The 19,491-nt window shown below is 38.2% G+C and overlaps 1 protein-coding gene across 9 annotated transcripts in view; it reads left to right on the forward strand.

The window, feature by feature from the left end:
* Positions 1-19,491, forward strand: part of PHLDB2 (pleckstrin homology like domain family B member 2) — a 235,325-nt gene that overhangs the window by 174,972 nt on the left and 40,862 nt on the right. For 8 of the 9 annotated variants that reach the window (XM_038003297.2, XM_073009709.1, XM_073009710.1 and 5 more), the window contains 3 exons: positions 3,087-3,230; positions 4,291-4,428; positions 16,328-16,456. In XM_038003297.2, the coding sequence (XP_037859225.1) occupies positions 3,087-3,230; positions 4,291-4,428; positions 16,328-16,456 (411 nt within the window). The remainder of the gene's footprint in view (positions 1-3,086; positions 3,231-4,290; positions 4,429-16,327; positions 16,457-19,491) is intronic. The other variant, XM_038003302.2, reaches the window with a different exon arrangement.

Consider the following 19,491-nt stretch of genomic DNA (forward strand, 5'->3'; position numbering starts at 1 on the left):
CCTTTATGGAGATCTGCGAGTTTTTTGTTAAGAACATTAAGCTGCGTGCTCTCTCTAAAGACTATCTTTTGGAAGACAGGTTTCCTCCTGGAGAGGGCTATGACAAGAATGCTGTTGGTGTGTACACGAGCAGATCTTGGCAGATGTTTTTAATTGCTCAAGCATGTAATTGTGGAATAGGAGGCCTCTGAAGCTTAGTGCAGCATCTGTTGTTGCAAGAGAGGTAAGACTCTGCATCCTTTAGAGGCAGGAAACATCAAGGACACCCAGGTTACCACACAGCAGCGTAGAAAGAGTACAAGTGAGGGAGGCTGATGGGTTCCAAGAAACACTTTTTTTACTTATTACTTTCTGAAGTTAGATATTAACTTGAGACAGCAGATAGGAAATTCTTTTAAAAAAAAAACCTCCTATTTGTTTCGCATGCTCTTTCTCTTCAGTAAATTTCCACACTGGAGTATTTGCCTAACAAAGTACAATGTTAATAATCGATTTAGGGATAAATGAAGAAGAGAGGAGTGTGAAAAACACTGTAAGTTGACTTAACTATACGAAACAATCCTAATGATATTTAGGAAACCTGAGAGTTACCGATCAAGAACTTGCTTTATGTAACACAGATGCAGATGACTTTGGAAATATGCTAATTTTAGTTGGCCTCTGTGAACCACCTCTTGAGCTAAAAGTTGTCTGGAAAGTGGCTCATCTTTCTGCTTTTGAGTCCTTGGCACCCCTCTCTCCTTTGGCTGCAAAAGGGTTTTAAGAAGAAATCTGTGAAAAAGGGGCTAGCAAAAAGTGTCTTTTCCCCTAACATCTCTCCTCTTTCCTGTGTGGATCAAGTTTCCCCAAAGATAACATATTAGAGGATGCACATACACGTGTAATGTGCTTATTAAAACACATCGCTGTTAGTAGATTCCTGTCCATTACTGGAAAAAAAAAATTCCCAGAGAAATTAAAATGAAGGGCGTATGTTTAAAATTACAATGTTCTCTGTCACTGTAAAATTGAAAGCTACTCAGTGGCTACCACACCTTGGCTTTCTATTGGTTTTCTTTATTTGGTGAATAAATGAGATTACATTGTCCTCACCCCCATTCTATCATAAAGTGTTCGGTTTTAGAATACTTCCTGGAGATTTTGCTTCTTATAAATAACTTAGAAAAAAAAACACACAAACGTTTCCTAGATGGCATTTATTGCTCTAAACAGACTCTTAAGTTGCCTATTATTAAACATATCTATTGTGATAAACTTTCTCAAAACTTTGAATTATGCAGGTGATTCCCACTATTAACCATCTTTACCCCCTACATGCTTATAAAGTTTAGAGTTTTGCAGATTGTTCTGTTGTTGTGTGTTTTTCTTAATGCCTTGCGTCCACCTGTGAGAGATATCTTTAAGCCATGTTGGAAGTAGAAACCTAATATGTAATCTTGACCCAACAGGATACTGCCCTTGGTGAGGCTTTCCTGCTAGGATTACTCACAGTGATTCTGGAATGCCATTTCACTGTTACAGGCGTTCCTCATGGCTTAAAACAGGCACCTTAGTATTAGGACAATGAGCTTTATTGTCTGTGATAAAAAGGTCAACAGTTGTTTTATTAGTTGATAAGATATTGCATGTAAGATGACAATTAAAGGGCTAAATGTCAAAGCTTGGAAGAGCTGCTTACTTTCGTCCTAACAAACCTGAGGTACTAAATGCTGAATCGTTGAATCACTTTAAAAAGCTACAAAGTAGAGTAAAGAATATAAATATGAATAGAGTACAGAATATGACATGATGGATGGCTTCTTAAATGTATTATCAGGATTGTCAAATAAATTAAGTGAACCTAGTGAAGTATACCAAACTTAATGGGTTTTCTTGGAGGGTTAATTTGAAGGTTTTTTTTTTTTTAACAATTAGTGACAAATATTCAATAATTTACTCAGCTGGGCTGCTGTTTTCAATTTTCATTTGTGAAACTGTATAATTATTGACTTGCTGATGCAAAAAACCTACTTTTTCAAAAAGGGATAATTTAAATAAATAATATATTCATACTAACATACTAACATATAGTACAGTACATCTAGAAAGATTGGTCTCTACCAGGTGATATCCAAGATAGCTAACCTGAAATTCTAGAAAGAAGAGGCTATTTGTAATTCACTCCATTCTCTTCTTGAACAATAAACAGTCACATTTTGACTGTGTGTGTGATCAACAATATTGCCCTCTTCCCTGGGCATCTGTCATAGCTCCATTCAGGAGTGTAACTATGCACTCTCTCACTTAATTTGTTTCTTGACTCTTATTTCTTGCCGATGAACCAGTTTTTCCATGAAATAATTTTACGAATGGTGGCCAGTGTCCTGTTTTAGGGATTGTCTTAGATGCTACATAGCAAGAAGGTCTATAGGACAAAGAGAGGAAATAGCGCACTAACACAAAAACGAAGCATCAATTAATTTAATACTGAGTGTGTAGTTTTAAGTCATTTTATGGCTCCCCAAAGTAATGTGCCCTTGCTTTTCTAACTTGTGTTGAGAAGGAAATACATAAGCCTGAATGCTCATTTGCAGATAACCCTAGCAGCGAGACCGAAGAGTATGCCTAGAGATTCAAGAGGCTTTTGTAGGAGATGTCCTCTCCTAGAAGATGGGAGAGAATATTGTGTTTGTAATGACCATAGCATCATGCCCAAGAGATCCCAGAGGAAGATGCCACAAGTCTTCTGTCAGTTCTAGTTCTCTGTTACGCTGAACTTTCTCTATAACTTTGGAAAAGTCATCTCAATCTCTGTGTACCACACCTTTCTTATCTGTGTAATCTCTCAGTTCTTTTAGCTTCAAAAGGATATGCACTGATGAATTGAAATTGGTTTGTCTGAACTCTCTTGAGAGCCTAACTGCTGAGGATGGCATAATGTGGGAAAAACACATCAGAGCTCCAAGCGTGCAATTTCAGAGATGCTTTTAAAATCTACACGGGCATGGAGACTGTGAAACACTAGACCTGTGGATGGTTTACAAGTCAAGTTAGGAAATTCTAGAACTGAAGTGTGAATAATCCATTTCTGTATTGATTAATCACAGACCCCAGAGGGTATAAGTGAAGAACAGAGATCTCAGGAGTTGGCTGCAATGGAAGAAACCCGGATGGTCATTCTGAACAACCTCGAGGAACTTAAACAAAAAATCAAAGACATAAATGATCAGATGGATGAATCTTACAGAGAGGTAAACTTTTTTACCCTCTTCCCTTTTTTCTTTCTTTCCTTTAGCCTAAAAATATTGCTGCTCATTCACGCACAGGCTTTGGAGTCCAGATACATAGACATCAACATAAGCAAACCCATTTATTCAGTGGGTTCCCTGTTTAGAGTAAAAATACCCTTTTTCTACATTCCTTTTTTCTGTTTGGTTTTTTTTTCCAACCAGATGAGATAAACATATTAAGCCCTCTTTAATGTACTTTATGAATCTTCAACGAACTTTGTCTTAACTAGTATGTGCTTTCTGACCTAACAGAGGATCTGTCAGCTGAGGTGCCCTGTATTTACATTTCAAGGTTAAATGCAGCAAATGTTTTCTGAACATGCTTTACTGTGAGTTGGATATCACATTGGCACCATGATGAAATTCACACACGGATCAAAAATAGATCCAGGTTTCTAGAGGTTTGGAAACCAGCGGGGAGCAGACAGACACATATTGCATAACCATAATAGAAGACAGTGGCAATTTTTCTGTTACCCCCATGGCATGAGTAGGGGCACGTAATTCTGCCTAGGGAAGATCTGTGTGTCTGTCCTTACACATGATACCAATAGGCCCTTAAGTGGTTAGGGGACTGCTCACCTGTTGTCTTGCGTGGAGATGCTGGAAGCCCCTCCTGCTGGCATTGCGAGGAATGCAGAGCTCACATGCTGGGCTCGGGTAACTTTCTCTTCCCATGCTCTAGGGACAAAGAAAAAAAGACGTGGTTGCTCCCATAGTGGTTTGTGCTTGATCTTGAGCCGAAGCAAATAGGCAAAATATCCTTGAGAAGTGAACCGAAGAGGGATTATAGTAGAAAAGTTAAGTGATAAGATAACTAGTTCTTTTAGTGAATATATTCTAGGCTCTCTAGGGGAATCCTGATTTCACACGGGCTCTCTGGAGTGTTCCCAGGCACCCGATCTGGCTGCTACAGTATTACTTTTACAAATCTGTAGCTGTTGCAAATGTATCTCTAGGGTGGTCAGTTGAGAATATCCCCAAAGGTGAAACACTTCTGAGCTTTGGTTTGTGTCCTTAGTTGGATATGGAATGTGCTCTTTTGGATGGAGAACAGAAATCTGAAACAACTGAACTTATGAAGGAGAAGGAGATTTTGGATCATCTAAACCGGAAAATAGCTGAACTGGAAAAGAACATTGTTGGTGAAAAGACCAAGGTAAAAGAAAATTATATTTTGATGCAATTTTTATGGGCAAGGTGGTGGTCCCAGTTGATTGAATTTAAATGTTGAATGGGTTACTGTGGTTTTGGATTTGTGTGTCATGTTCCTAGAGACAGTGGCACTAGAGAAAAATCCTAAGATCTTACATTGTTAGAAACTAAGAACTGCCAGGTACTGGGCAGCTGATGCTGAGAAAGCAGAGCTCATATAATTTGTGAGCCGACATTCCTGGCAGCTTTATCCTACTTGAGATGAGTGAGTTGTTTGTTTGCTTTTTTCATCGGCCTTTCTGCTTTTCTGATTCCATTGTGTTTTTTAAGTAATTTTTTTTAGTATACTGAAGTTCTTTACCACTGCTGCCCTGTAGGGATGGCTCAAGCAAATTCAAATAGAGTTGCCTCATTTCTTTTCATTTTTCTGTTTATTAAACAGATGAATGAGAACCATCCATCTCACCTGCTTTGCCTTGCTATTGTTTTCAATGCAAGTGCACTGCTTTTTGACACATGTATTGGAATTTCTAAAATTTTCTTCTGGGGGTAGTCTCACACACTGCCAAGAGAAAGCTATCTGTGAAGCACAGTTGGCACTTATCTTGGAAAATGTCCTGTGTATACATTTTGGATCACAACCTGAATGGTGGCTGATACCTATTAGGGAAAGTATGAAAAATCACTTGCAGATTTTAGAATTCAGGATGGTAGTTGGGTTTTTGGTTTGTCTGTTTATGTGTTTTTTTCCTCTGGGAAATATACATTACTTTCCTCTCCCATTCTGAGTGAGTTAGAGCTGAACTAAAAATAAAATTCTAATAAAACTAAAAATAAAATTCCAATTTGAGAAGGAAAAAGCAAATAAGCTTTAACACATTCTTCCTGACTCAACATGTTCTCCACTAAACTGAGAAAAAGAAAACTTTTTTAGTTTGAGTAAGTTCTGGTGGTAATGTGTAGAAAGTATTTCTGCTGAACGTGACTTCCTTTTTAGGCTCTTATTTGTTTAAGACCTATAAATAAGGGCATTTGATCTTGGTGCCAGAGAATGAGCTCAAAGCGATAGTCAGAAATAAAAGTCAAATTAAATACTACACTTCAATTCTTGGTTGTCAGCATGTCAGAATTAAACTGCACAGGCTTTTCATATTAAATTTTATGTATATTCTTTCTGTCCCTAGACTTTTAAGTAGTATTCGGGTAGTGGGTGTATTTTTCTTAAAAGGCCAAAATGAAGTCAAAGATTTGACTGTCTTAAGTCTGCAGTACTGAAGGATTCAGTTAATGGCTATGCTTTTCAAAGATTCTGCAAGAAGCCTTCATCGGAGACGTCAGATGTCTTGTGTTAATATTTTGCTGTCAAGTAAATACTAATTAAATTAATAGTAGAGTAGTTTTATTGCTATTTATGTCATATTGGAAAACTCATGCAACATAGGAATTGGGTATCATGTTCCCTGTGAACCCTCCTGCCATCCTAATCCATGTAGTTATTTATTTTGTGTGTCTCACATATGGCATGGCCTGCAGATTCTATTTGTGTATTTCTCATTAGTATCAGATTCTACACAAAAGTGAAGCAAGTTGAGCCAATGTTAAATCTCACTTCCCAGGGAAAGTTATGTTATATTCTCAAGGTGGAATTCTACAAACATGGGCAGAAACAAGCAAGGAAGCTGCCTCCATCCTTCCTAATATTGTTTCGATGACTTGACAGAGGCTGTGCACCAGAGAGCGGACTACAGGGGCTTGATGCATAGGACCAGCTCATACAGCTGTGAGGGAATTAGTTGGTCTTAGAAGGTAGGATTATTGTCTGTCATTACATCATGTGAAAAATGGCAGAAACTGGCTTAGGGTGAGGAACTCCAAAAGAGGATGTGGGAAGTGGAAACAAAGACTGGTCTAAATGATGTTACTACGTATTCTTGACAACTAAACTCAAATAGAGACTCAACACAGCTTGGCAAAACCATTATTATGTTTCTCAAATAAATGTATTCCACCATTTAATGGCACAGCTATTTCATACACTCTGTTCATACCCCTGGCCCACTTTCGTCCCTCTGGCTCAGAGATCATCTTACCACCTGCTCCACAGAGAAATCAGAAGCATCCCATCTTCTCACAGTGAATGGGGGCTCCCTCCTTCCATCAAAGACCAGTCCCTTTGGATGTGCTCTGGGTGTCATCCCATCCCACCTTCTTGAGGTCTTGAGTCTTTCTGCACCCTCACCCCATGGGGGCAGTTTCTCCCTCTTTACTGCCAGCATGCCAATATTATTATTTTAAAAATAAATTACTACTTTATTCATTAACAATAAGCTACTACCTTATCTCTTTCCTCTTAATCATAGCTAAACTTATTAAATAATTTTCTGGCTATACTGTGTCTCCTTTTTTCTTCATGTTCCAATTAAACATTCTTCCCACTCCAGTTGGCTTAGACCTCTACTCCTGCATCTGATTTTCTCTTGTTAAGACTACTAAAGACCTCAGTGCTGCCCAGCCTGCTGGGTGCTTTTCAGTCCCCTCATGATCAGACTCCTGAGTGGCATTCAGGGCAGGGGACAGCTCTTTTTCTTGGCGCTTCCTCACTGTCTCCCTTTGCTTTGCCTCTCTATACCACAGTCTTCTGGTTTTCCATCCATTTCCCTTTACCTCTTTCTCACTCTTTATCTCTGATCTGAACTCAGTTCTCTTGTACCCTCATGTCCTTCTATAGCTATGGCTTCAAATAACTTGCGTATGCTGGTGACTATCATAGGGATTTCTCTAGTTCATAACCCCTTTTTGGAACTCTGACTCATATCCTGTGCCTACCTGACATCCCTACTTGGATATTTCATGGGTATTTCCAATTGAACACACCCATAACTGAACTCTTGATCTTATCTTTTCCCTTGTCTTCCACTCTCCACCCTCAATCCTCCAGTTTTTCCAACCAGGAAATTGCATCTCTATTCACCTGTATGTTCAACAGAAACCTGGAAATTGATCTTGACATGTCTTTCCTTATCATCCCTACATTCAGTTGATTATCAACTTATTTCTCAATTACTTCAACATCTCTGCATGTCCACTAATAGCATTCTCTTCTTTATTATGAAAATCTCTTATTTAGTCCACTTCCACTTGCTTTCCTTCAATCCATTCTCTTCACAGCAGCCAATGTGATTAAAAAGAAGAAATTAGACCATATTACTGTGGTTTGTGTCACACTGTGCTTGATTATGCATCCAAATTCCTAGTGTGATCTGTCACCAGCCTTTCTGTCACCACCCTCCCATTCTTCACAGCACTCTCACAGTCACCTTCCTTTCTATCTTTCTATTTGTTAAAAGATTCATCCTCCCCCAACCTCAGTCCTTTGCAGATACTGTTTTCCCCTACCTGGAATTCCCTTCCCCATATTCCATGCCTCATTGGTTCTGTCTTTCAGGGCTCAAGATCAGTGTTAGTTTTTCAGAAAAGCCCTCCTAGACCTTTCCAGTTCAAGTTAGATTTTTGTCTGTTGTTCTTTTTTTACAGATAAACATTTTATAAGTATGTTTGTTTTGAGCCTACTAGACATTTGTGTCCTACTCTAGCCTGTGAAATAGAGGAGGGCACTAGGGCACTGTGATCCACTGTTTATCCACCCCATAGCATGTGCCAGGATACTGCCCCGTGTGCTTGGGAATACTGTTGTTGGATTTTCCTGCTAATGGCTAGTCCAGGCTGGGCCTTAGCAAAACACTGGGCCAAACACCTGCCAAATAGCTACGTGCAGCCAAGTTTCAGGACAGCTGGGCTGGGCCGCCCGTGTGCACATGCCAGGAGTCCTGTAGTCACACAGCCCATCATGCCAAAGCGTAAGACAGAAGGAGGAAGTGGCCTTTCCCCTCAGGGATCGTGTTTCCTTTTCCATACACCTGTTGCTGTGGTCAGATATAAACCATGGAATGAGAAAAGCAAAACCTGAAAAGATATCTCTGTTGGGCAAGCTCCGATTCAGATGTTGATAGTACATCCTGTAAGCCTGGCTCTAGAATTTTGGAGAAAAGGCCGGAGCCATAGGAAAAAGGTTTAATAATACCTCAGAATGCCTCAGCATTCAATCTTTTATTTTCTATTTTTTATCTTTTGGGACGGAGTCTCTCTCTGTTGCCCAGGCTGGAGTACAGTGGCATAATGTTGGCTCACTGCAACCTCCTCCTCCCAGGTTCAAGTGATTCTCCTGCCTCAGCCTTCCGAGTAGTTGGGATTACAGGTTCCCGCCACCACACTCAGCTAATTGTTATATTTTTAGTAGAGACGGGGTTTCATCATGTTGTCCAGGCTGGTCTTGAATGCCTGACCTCGGGGATCTGCCCGCCTTGGCCTCCCAAAGTGCTGGAATTACAGGCGTGAGCCACCAAGCCCGGCCATCAGCATTCAAATTTTGATATGAAATTACTGATGTTATTTTCTTGGCTCTGAAGATTGGTCTTTAGTATTACCTCTTTTAGCTGATTTAGGAATGCATTTTATTTTGCACATTCAGTGTAAGTTATCATGATTAGTATTTATTTATATGTTACCATATAAAATATAAACTGTAGGTATACTTATATAGAAAATATAAAATATAGTCAGTTTGTTCTACTGGGTATTTATTGAACATTTTTGCAGCAGTTTCTTGCACTGGCCTTTTATTACCCTTAGGGGTACCACTGTTAAGAACACTAATAAGCCTGTTTCCATCTGACCTTGAGATACTTGCCACCTGCTGGTTGTGTTCTCAGATCGTGGCCACATCCCAGATGGAGCTGCTATGAACATTGACAAAGCTTAAACAAGGGTCTAACTCGAACATAAACCTGGAGGGTATACTTATTTGGTGAAGCAGTAAGCAAAGAGACATCACATTTTCTTATAGCAAGTGAAAGAAGATTGGGACCTCTGGTCTAACAAACTGTTTTCATTTAATGGGCCTGGTGACAGAGTAGGGAAACCGCTAGCACCATGAAGCCCAGCTTGGGCAAAGGGCTGACTGTGGAACTGGCTTCCTTCCCTTCTACTCCCCACCCCCATTCCAAGGGCAAAGCCTGATCTTAGGGAATGGCTAAGAAGATATGGATGTGTGCATATGTTTGTGTAGGTTTTCTGTCTTTGTCTATTTCTAGCCACATTAAAAATTTGAAACTAAAAATAGTTTTTCAATTTCTTCTATTTCTGGATTATCTGGTTTATCGGTGCTTTTTAGCATACAAAAACCAAGTCAGTTGTACCAAAATTAAATAAAATGGTTAAGAAAAGGCTCTGATTCAATAGACATGCCGAAGGGTCTTCCCATGACCCAGATGGTAATCATTTATCTCAAACTATCCTTTTCTTTAAGGACAAATATTGTGTCTTCACACAGATACATTGTTCCATTTTGTAGCCATCCTAGCCTGCACGCTTAAACACATGAAACACACTTAAAGTTCTGAACTAAAGCTTAAATCATTCTGTGCCATACAACGTGTTCCTGAGTGAAATCTTAAATTCTTTGACTTCCTAATGTTCCTTCAGTAAGCGTATACCATTGTATGTTAAATGGTTAAATCTTTTTTCCCACGATTTTCTTGCCAAAGTACCTGTTACTTCCTCCCCATTCTTCCTTTGGAGCCAGGGAAAGACAGTGAGCCTAGCCCAAAATTCTTCAGCAAAGTGTTAATGCCTCTTGAGTGCAGAACAGGTGCCAAGTCACAGTCAGTGTGCAGCAGGGACCCAGCCCTTCCCGTGCCTCTTTCTTACATTTCAAAGTTAGCTCCCTAGTCAGAGGAAGTGGAACAGTATAATGGGATTTGCGGATTAAATCAATAGGATTCCAGATTGAGGCTATTTTTTTTCTGGTAGTTGTTTGATTACATAAGTCCTGAGTTTCTGATTTTCTAGTTTTTGTTTTTCCTATACTAAACATTGATTAATTGTGTGATTAAAATGTCAAAGCCAAAGGAAAAAAATCTAAGAAAGAAAGAAATATAGGATGTTCCTCTTCAGAGGCAGAGAACGGTTGGTTACTCAACAATCATTATTTGTTGACACAGGCCTATAATCTCTCCTCTGCAATTCCAAAATCTGAAAAGTTTCCTGGGGGGAAAAAAGTCATTTTGTAAGGTTGAATATTCATAAACAGCTTCAGAAATAGTAACATGTTTGATTAGAGGGTACTGCTCCAAATCTCACTGGAAATGTCATATAATATATGCTATATAATCTGTGTTACCACTATGAAATTCAGAATATTCAGATATCCAAAACACTTCCTACCTTACATAGTATCATGGACGTATGCGTATGTCCAGACTCATCAAAAGGAATGCTTAAACATGGGCTATGTTTTTGAGTATGAATTCTACTTCAATAAAGCTGTTAAAAACGAATTTCACATAAAGATTATGGGCCTAAAATAGTTGCCTAACCTATGAACCTATAAGGATGCCCGCCTCCCAAACAAAGCCACAGGGTTTAGGAACAGGAAGGAAAGGGATTTTTAGGCTAGATAGATAGGACTTTGAATGGACCTCCCTTAAAAATGACGACTGGCCAGGCATGGAGACTCACACCTGTAATCCCAACACTTTGAGAAGCTGAAGCAAGAGGATCACTTGAGCTCAGGAGTTCAAGACCGGTGTAGGCAACACAGTGAGACCTCATCTCTGTCAAATAAATAAATAAATAAATAAACAAACAAATAAATAAATGAAGCCTTAGAGACTATGAATTTTAACGTATCACTGCATCAATTCCAAATCTGATCCCATGTCTAATGAAATGTGGCGCGAGTAGAGTGCTGGGTTCTGTGCTAAACAGTTTGGAAATTACAAAAGTGGATTTTAATTTTTAGGAAAATCTTCATCATGCTAACAGGGTTGGCAGAATTAGCAAATAAAAATACAAGAACCTCAGATACATTTGCATTTCAGACAAACAGAGAATCGTTTTGTAGTGTAATTATGTCCCATGCAATAATTGGGACATACTTAACATTAAAGTCATTTGTTATTCATCTGAAATTCCAATTTAGCTGAATGTCTTCTGTTTTATCTGGCAGCCCTACAAGTTAATACATTTGTAACCTTGAACCATCTGTTTATCAAGTATTGCACACTTCAATATGGTAAAATGATTTTTTAATTGGTATTCTAGAATATTCTGTGTAGTATTGAAACTCCAAAGAGTTAGCAAATTAAATTTGTTTATTCCTTCAGTAATACAACTTAGAAGAGAGAAAATTTATGTCATTTTCTTCTAACCATGAGATCTAGCAGAATAAGTAGTCTTTTGACAAGCCTTGCATTTTTAAGATCATTCAAGATTATTGGGAAGTCGTGTGCAAGTTCACATTCTTTAAATTTTTAACAATCCTGATCATTTGTATGGTTAAATGATAAATATTTTGCCTCTGAATTTGAAATGTATCATCCTTGTCTATATGAATATTGCATACTGGAATCTGTCACAGTTTTTGTTGGGGTTACTTGAGACATTTAATTTAAATGTAAAAAATTGACAATTGGGATATTATTTGTAAGCGAGGGCTTTTGTACTGTAAAGTAAAGGCATTGGGACCAAATATTTTAAGAATAGTTTTTGGTGGATCCTGTATTAATGTTCTGTATATTCATTAGAAAAATCAAATTGTAGTTCATTGCTTTTGCCTCTCGCATAACCCTGGGTGGCTAAGCCAATGGGTCTCAACCTGGCTGCATACCAGAAAACCTGGAGAGAATTTTAAATGCTTGTTACTAAGCCTTCTGTCCCTGGATCTGTAACTAAATTGGAGCCTGGGAAATAGTATATTTAAAAGCTCCTCCACGTTGTTCTAATGGGTTAACTGGACTGTGCTATATGAGGACAGAATCAATTGCTTTCTTTTCTCTCATCTCCCCTAGTTTTCTTTCAATTGTTATTGGGCAAATGAACGAACAATTCACTGTGGAAGCAAATATAGGCCTAATTTTAAAAACTGATTTCTACCTTAATTTACCCATGGGTAACTTAACCTTTGTCTATATATGAATGTGGAACTCTAGAAACATCAGTCTTAAATATACAAAGTAGGTCAAAACTGGCATGAATTTGTGACCCAACTGGATTTTGCTTGTACATCGAGAGAAGACAAGTCAAAGTGAGAACAGTGCTGTCTCTAGGAAAGTCCCATTCTGTTTGTGGTTTTATAAATGCCCTGTTGTACATCTGGATTTTCCTGGAGTGTTCCAATTCCTACTAATCTTACTTTTTTTCAATAAAGTGAAATGCGTTAAATTTATTAAAAATGCATTTTAGGCTAGGTGCAGTGACTCATGCCTATAATCCCAGCACTTTAGGAGGCCGAAGTGGAAAAATCACTTGAGCCCAGGAGTTCAAGACCACCCTGGGGAAAATAATGAGGCTCCCATCTCTGCAAATAAAAAAATAAAAAATTAATCTGGTATGGTGGTGCGCACCTGTAGTCCCAGCTACTTGGGAGGCTGAGATGGGAGAATCAATTGATCCCAGGAGTTAAAGGCTGCAGTGAGCTGTAATTACACCACTGCATTCCAGCCTGGATGACAGAGTGAGACACTATTTAAAAAAAAAATTTTTTTTTTGGCCGGTCACGGTGGCTCACGCCTGTAATCCCAGCACTTTGGGAGGCCGAGGTGGGTGGATCACGAGGTCAAGCGATCGAGACCATCCTGGCTAACACGGTGAAACCCCGTCTCTACTAAAAATACAAAAAAAAAAAAAAAAAATTAGCCAGGCGTGGTGGCAGGCGCCTGTAGTCCCAGCTACTCGGGAGGCTGAGGCAGGAGAATGGCGTGAACCCGGGAGGCGGAGCTTGCAGTGAACCGAGATCGCGAGATCGCGCCACCGCACTCCAGCCTGGGTGACAGAGCGAGACTCCATCTCAAAAAAAAAAAAAAAATTTAATTCATTTTTTTTTCCTGAAAGTACATTTATGAATCTTTTTTAAAAAGTTATATTCTCTCCCCAATTGGTGTTTGGAAAATATTATTGTGCCTATTGTAGTTAGAATAGGTGAGTTTACCAATTTAAATATGGAAGAATGGAATAACCTCAATCTTAGTATTTTGCATTTAAAAAGCAAGAATCCCTAAACCCTCAAATGCCATCTATTTTACATTCACTGTAGAAGGTGAAACTTTCAGCTCTAATTAACTGCTTGCCTAGAGCTAATTTTCCTTTAACAACTTCCTGGGCAATAAATAGAATAGAGGAATATTAATTTCTTTCTGGCTCAAAGTTGGTCTACTTCTGGCACTCACAGGAGTTATATCACCTCTGTGGTCCTCTGTGATTTACAGCTGGGCCCACCTGCCACTGGTCTTCTTTCATCCTTCCCCTTTACTTCCTTTGCCCTAGCTTTGGCCCCACTGAGCTTTTGCTCTGGGACCCAGGTAGTGGTCACAGCATTACTGATAAGCAGAGAAGCTGCAGAAAGTTCTAATAGTGCTTGCTTGCATATTCTTCCAGATGACCCCTTGCATGAATTACGAAACATTTTTGAGCACCTTGGAAGTAAGGCGCTACTTAAATGTAAGAATTTTTTTTTTTTTTTTTTTTTGAGACAGAGTCTTGCTCTGTCACCCAGGCTGGAGTGCAGTGATGCGATCTTGGCTCACTGCAAGCTCTGCCTCCTGGGTTGACACCATACTCCTACCTCAGCCTCCTGAGTAACTGAGACTACAGGCACCTGCCACCACGCCCAGCTAATTTTGTTGTTGTTGTATTTTTTAGTAGAGATGGGGTTTCACTGTGTTAGCCAGTATGGTCTCGATCTTCTGACCCGTGTTCCGGCCGCCTTGGCCTCCCAAAGTGCTGGGATTATCGGCATGAAGATTTTTTTTATTAGTTGTTGATTTGAGTTTATTATTCACAATACAAACATTTGAGAGCGTCAGGAATACTTTTGCTATTTCTTCAGATTTGAGACCTGTGTTTTAGGCCAGTGGCTTTCTGTATTATCAATATCGTATCAGTGTTTTCTATCGAAGATAACTTTAAATTTTAGGGCTTTATACATGTGCTATTAAATTATAATGTGTAGTCTTCTTTTTTTAATTACTTTTTAGCTTTCCATTTGGAAGTAGAGTTGCTGCAAACTGGTGATGCAGTACCTAGAAATAGAACTCTTGGGATAAAATTATTTTGCTGTGTAAATAGGGCAATCTTTGATGCACACACATAGGAAAGAACACCTTTTTTTAGCCAAAGGACAAGTATTCTGTATTGCTGGTTTTATTAAGGAAAAAAATAATTCTGAAACTAAGACTAAATCTAACGGTGCTAGTATATTCAGTTTTACTATGGGTTAGCACACGTGGGCATCCTTTCTTCTGTTAACAATGCCATTGCTTTCTCTAACTCTTGCACAATTAGTGTGTACAGTGAGCAAACTTACCATTGAAGATCAAAGAAATTTTCTTTGTAGTCTGTTAAAGTTTTAAGTTGTTACAGAACCATGTTAGATTGATATATGAAGTAGGGGTCTCAGGTTTATGACTTCTGAATTTAATTATTTTAAGATAATTACATTTCTAAAGCCAAATATACATTTCTAAATTTAAGTCAAAAATGGAGACTCAAGTGAACTGGTATTGATGTCATGTAGTTTTAGATTTGGACCGTAACATCTTTTACACATAAGAAATCATGGCCATTTTGATAAAACGTAGTAAGGATAATTTCACAGGACTATTTCGGAGGAATATCCTTAAAAAGAGTCCTTCTGTGATGTGCTTAGAAGCTAGTTTTGTTCCTGCCAGTTTATATGAAAGGAATATAAGGAAGAGAAAGTGGGGGTCATTTCACTTACCAAAGGTCAGATTGTCAAAGTGCTTCATAAAGTGCTTTTGTTCAGGCTGATGGTGTTACACAAGGAAAAAACACATCTAAAATTTGTTTCAAGTGTTCAGAGCATCATAAAAAGAACACAGGTTGGGAAGACTGGCACCAAACAAACTGAAGTTTTGTTTCTTAATTTAAGAGGTAGCATTGTAAGGCCGTGTAATCACTGTATTAGAGTATTTGCCTGTTATGTCCTGGGGAATGTCCAGTGTCTCATTGGCACATGTGACTTGGAAGGGATTTAGTATTCTCTTCCTTCTCCTTTCTTCTCTGACTCTTTTCTTTTTTCACAGTCCGTGTTTCAGTTTATTTGTATGTCAGTCATTGTGGGAAAGTCTGTATTTCCACAGTCCCTGTCACGTTTTTGGTGTGTCTGAGCTGCCTATGCCTCCCCCTTGCTGCTTTGTCTGTCTTGCAGTTTTACTAGCTCTCTCAGTCCTTGAATAATCTCTCTGGATTAAGATTTTCTAACTCTGTAAGTTCTGAAGTTTTCCAAATAGCTAGAACTGTTTCAGATGATGGGGCTGTCAATTAATACACCTAGAATTCCTCTAACCTGAGAACAAAACCAAGAAATTCCAAAACTTGCCATGCGAAGGCCTTGAGCAAGTTAGGCTATGACAGTCCTTGAGGCAAATGCCCTCTTTCCTTTGTCTGGTTCTCTGACAGGTGACTCTTGGCAAGTCTTGCTTATGAATTTGCTTGGCATTTCTTTTATTGTTGGCCAGTGACCAACACTCAACATGACCATTGCTTCCCCTGCTTTTGTAACATGGTAGCAGGAAGGAGGGAGGGAAGGAAAGCGGGAGTCATTGCCATGAAGTGGACTGTGCTTTGAGAATGCAGAAACCCAGTCCCTTTGTCTTAACTTCCACTTATATCCCTTTATCCTAGCCACTAACAAGATATGTTTCTACATTCATAGAATGTCCAGAGTTCGTGTATGTTTGTTTGTGTTATCCTTGAGAAATGTTCACTAGCACCTGCTTGGGGTGTGAAGGTAATTTCTATTCTATTTTCTGGTTTCTGAACTTCAGGAGAAGGTAAAGCTTGATGCTGAAAGGGAAAAACTAGAGAGGCTTCAGGAGCTTTACTCCGAGCAGAAGACCCAGCTGGACAATTGTCCTGAGTCCATGAGGGAACAGTTACAACAACAACTGAAGAGGGTCAGTAGCAAACAGGAATGCACCAGTTATTTTGCTTTTCGTTTTTGTTTTTCACTTAAGTGCCACTTACCTGTGACTTACTACTTCATATAGCGTAAGTTTGCATAAGTTCTAGTCATTAGATATGTTTAAATGGAAATATGCATGCTAACAGTATATATTATTCCATGCTAATCAGTTTTTAAAATTCCTTGTTAGAATCCTTCTCCTAATTTATAATGCAAAACTATTTCTGGAGTCATTTTTTGTGTGTCTGTGACAAAAGAAGCTATTTCTGATTTGTAACCAACATCAACATGGTAGCATTTGTATTAACTGACCTCTTCCCCTGCATTCTCTGCTGCATCATGAATCCTGTTTACCCTTGAATGTTTTGTTCTTTAGCTTGATTTTAGACTCTTGTCCCCAAATTATCCTATTTTCTGATTTGCTCCCCACCAGCAGCTGTTCTTTTGTTTTTCCTTTTCTTTCTGCTGGTTAGTGACATTGAACTAATTAGCCCAATCACAACAATTAAATACCAAGACCCAAGATGTGGGGCATCACTAATGCCCCCAACATCTCATGTGAGCTTCATAATTTTTAAGAACTTAATGCAGCATAGACTTTCTAGTTAAGCTTTATCAAGTTATTCTCCAATCTTTAAGGTTGGCAGTGTTTAACACAACCACATTGGTTATCTTCTGAAAGCAAGACTTCCTAGGTGGATAGTTTCACAAACACTGGCGCAGCCACTTAATATTTCATAGCCTCTTGGCAACTGGGTCATTTCCTTTGAACAGCAGTCCCAGTAAACTGCTTCCCTCTGGGGAAGCAGTCGTTAACAGTCTTAGATATCTGAAAGAGTCACATAATAGTAATTTGTCCTAAGTGAGTAGCAATTTATGATTCTACCTGAGTATAACAAGCTAGTTTCATCCATATTATTGTGTTTGTACCTTCTTGGGAATGGGGAGGTTGAAAAATTTATTGAGATAGCACATCCTTAAACATTCTTAAGATGATCTTTAATACAAAAATATTTGCTACCTCTGAGAACATTGCTAGGTGAAAAAATAACAGTTAAAGCTTTTCAGTGTATTGTAGAAGTTGAGAACATCTTAATAATGATAATCCAATGCAGCTGTTTAAACTGCAGCATAATAGTTTTAGTATTTATTTCTTACAATGTTGGAGCAAAAAAGTTTTACGTGTCTTCCCTTTACTCCTTTTATTGTGTACAGCTGAATTTGTTGTAAGAAGGTAAAACTTCCTGCCTCTCAGTCACAATTCTCTGAAAATTTTATGATAAAAATGATTGGAAGAAAACTAGTATTTGTAAAGTAATTTTAGTTTGTAATTTGTTTGTGTTTATGTTAGTTAACAAAAGAGATGGGAAAACTAATTTTTTAAATATTTGCTTACTGTTTTTTAACTCTCCTTATCACTAAAGATTTTACACAGTCATTGTAATTCCTTATTTACAGTCAGCAGCATAGTTGTGTATTTTGTCCTTCCCTTCCTCTGGTTATCCATTTATTGTGTTCTTTATCAACATTGCTTCACATAAAAATTGATAGATTCTATTCACAACTTGGATTATGATTAATATAAATACTGTTTAGCTTAATCTAGATTCTGTAAGATAACTCATAATATGTTCCAAAGATTTTGACTACAAAAGAGGAAAGGAAATGATGCAGACAGTCTTTTCCATTAATTGAAAGCAGAGACTTCTTCCTTTTCCTCTCCAAACAGCGTGTAAAATTCTTATAAAACCTCTTTCCTTAGGAGAGATAGCTGGCTTGTGATGGCTGCAGTTCACCTGATAGTAAGAGGTCTACTAATTGTTTTTCAAGGATGACTACCAGTATAACCCTTCACCAATGTCTTGGCTTAATCAGTAAAAAGTTCACTTATTTCATGAGAAGTAAGTCCTAAAGTTCACTTTAGGAACTTTCTGTGTTATCACAACTTATCTCCCTTTAGACTTCAAACACTTCAGAATATGACTTCACTACAAAGCTTTCCCTTGGGCGTTTAAACTAGATTTAATAAAGTTTATTTTATTATAAATACCTTCATTAGGTGGTAAGTCACACAAAGTAAAAAATAAATGAATAAGAAGAAAGTTATTTTATTAAACTGCATATTGCCTTGAATACTTAAGCTGAAATTGTAGAATGATTTTGTGCATGCAACATAATGACTTATGGCTGGTCTTCCTACCTTTAAATCATTATGTTAGAGTCCAAATATTATTTTCATCTGATATTAGTTTTGTGGCCCGTGGTTGGTATGTTGTTAACATGACCTTACCAATCTAGTAGTTGATATGAGCAAAGCAATCCCTGGGTTACTAATAGTGTAGAAAAGAAAGCTGACGTTAAATGAGAATGAGTCATTTAACTCATCTCATTTGGAAAGAGATAATAGAAATAATCTCATCCTACCCTCTCATTTCATATATGAGGGTATTTAGGCCCATAGAGTTTGAATTAATTGTCCAAGACTAATGGACAAAATGATTTTAGAGCCAGTGATAGAAAAAAGGTCTACTAATTGTAGATATCACTGGATAATTTTTTTTAATCAAGACCAAAATCAAACATTTATTTGAGTAAGTATCAAAAGCACAAGAAAATTATCCCAGCCGGGTAACTGTCTTCTTCTGCTTTTGATATTTACTCAAATGAATGGTTGATTTTGGTATCTTTATGTTTTAAAAAAATTTTATTCAGTGATCTACAATTTTACTATCACTGGCTATAAAATCAGTGTATCCATTAGTCTTGGACAAGTCATTCAACTTCTATGGGCCACAATATCCTCATATATAAAATAAGGAGTATATTAGTCAGGGTTCTCTAGAGGGACAGAACTAATACTGTATACACACACACACACACATATGAAGCATCCAGCACAGGAGAAGGATGTAGGCTGGGAGGCTAGGCCAGTCTAGTCTTTTCACGTTTTTTGTTGTTGTTGTTGTTGTTTGTTTTTTTCCTGCCTGCTTTATATTCTAGCTGCTCTGGCAGCTGATTAGATGGTGC

This window comes from Chlorocebus sabaeus, chromosome 22 (assembly GCF_047675955.1).
Source record: "Chlorocebus sabaeus isolate Y175 chromosome 22, mChlSab1.0.hap1, whole genome shotgun sequence".
Taxonomy (NCBI): domain Eukaryota; kingdom Metazoa; phylum Chordata; class Mammalia; order Primates; family Cercopithecidae; genus Chlorocebus; species Chlorocebus sabaeus.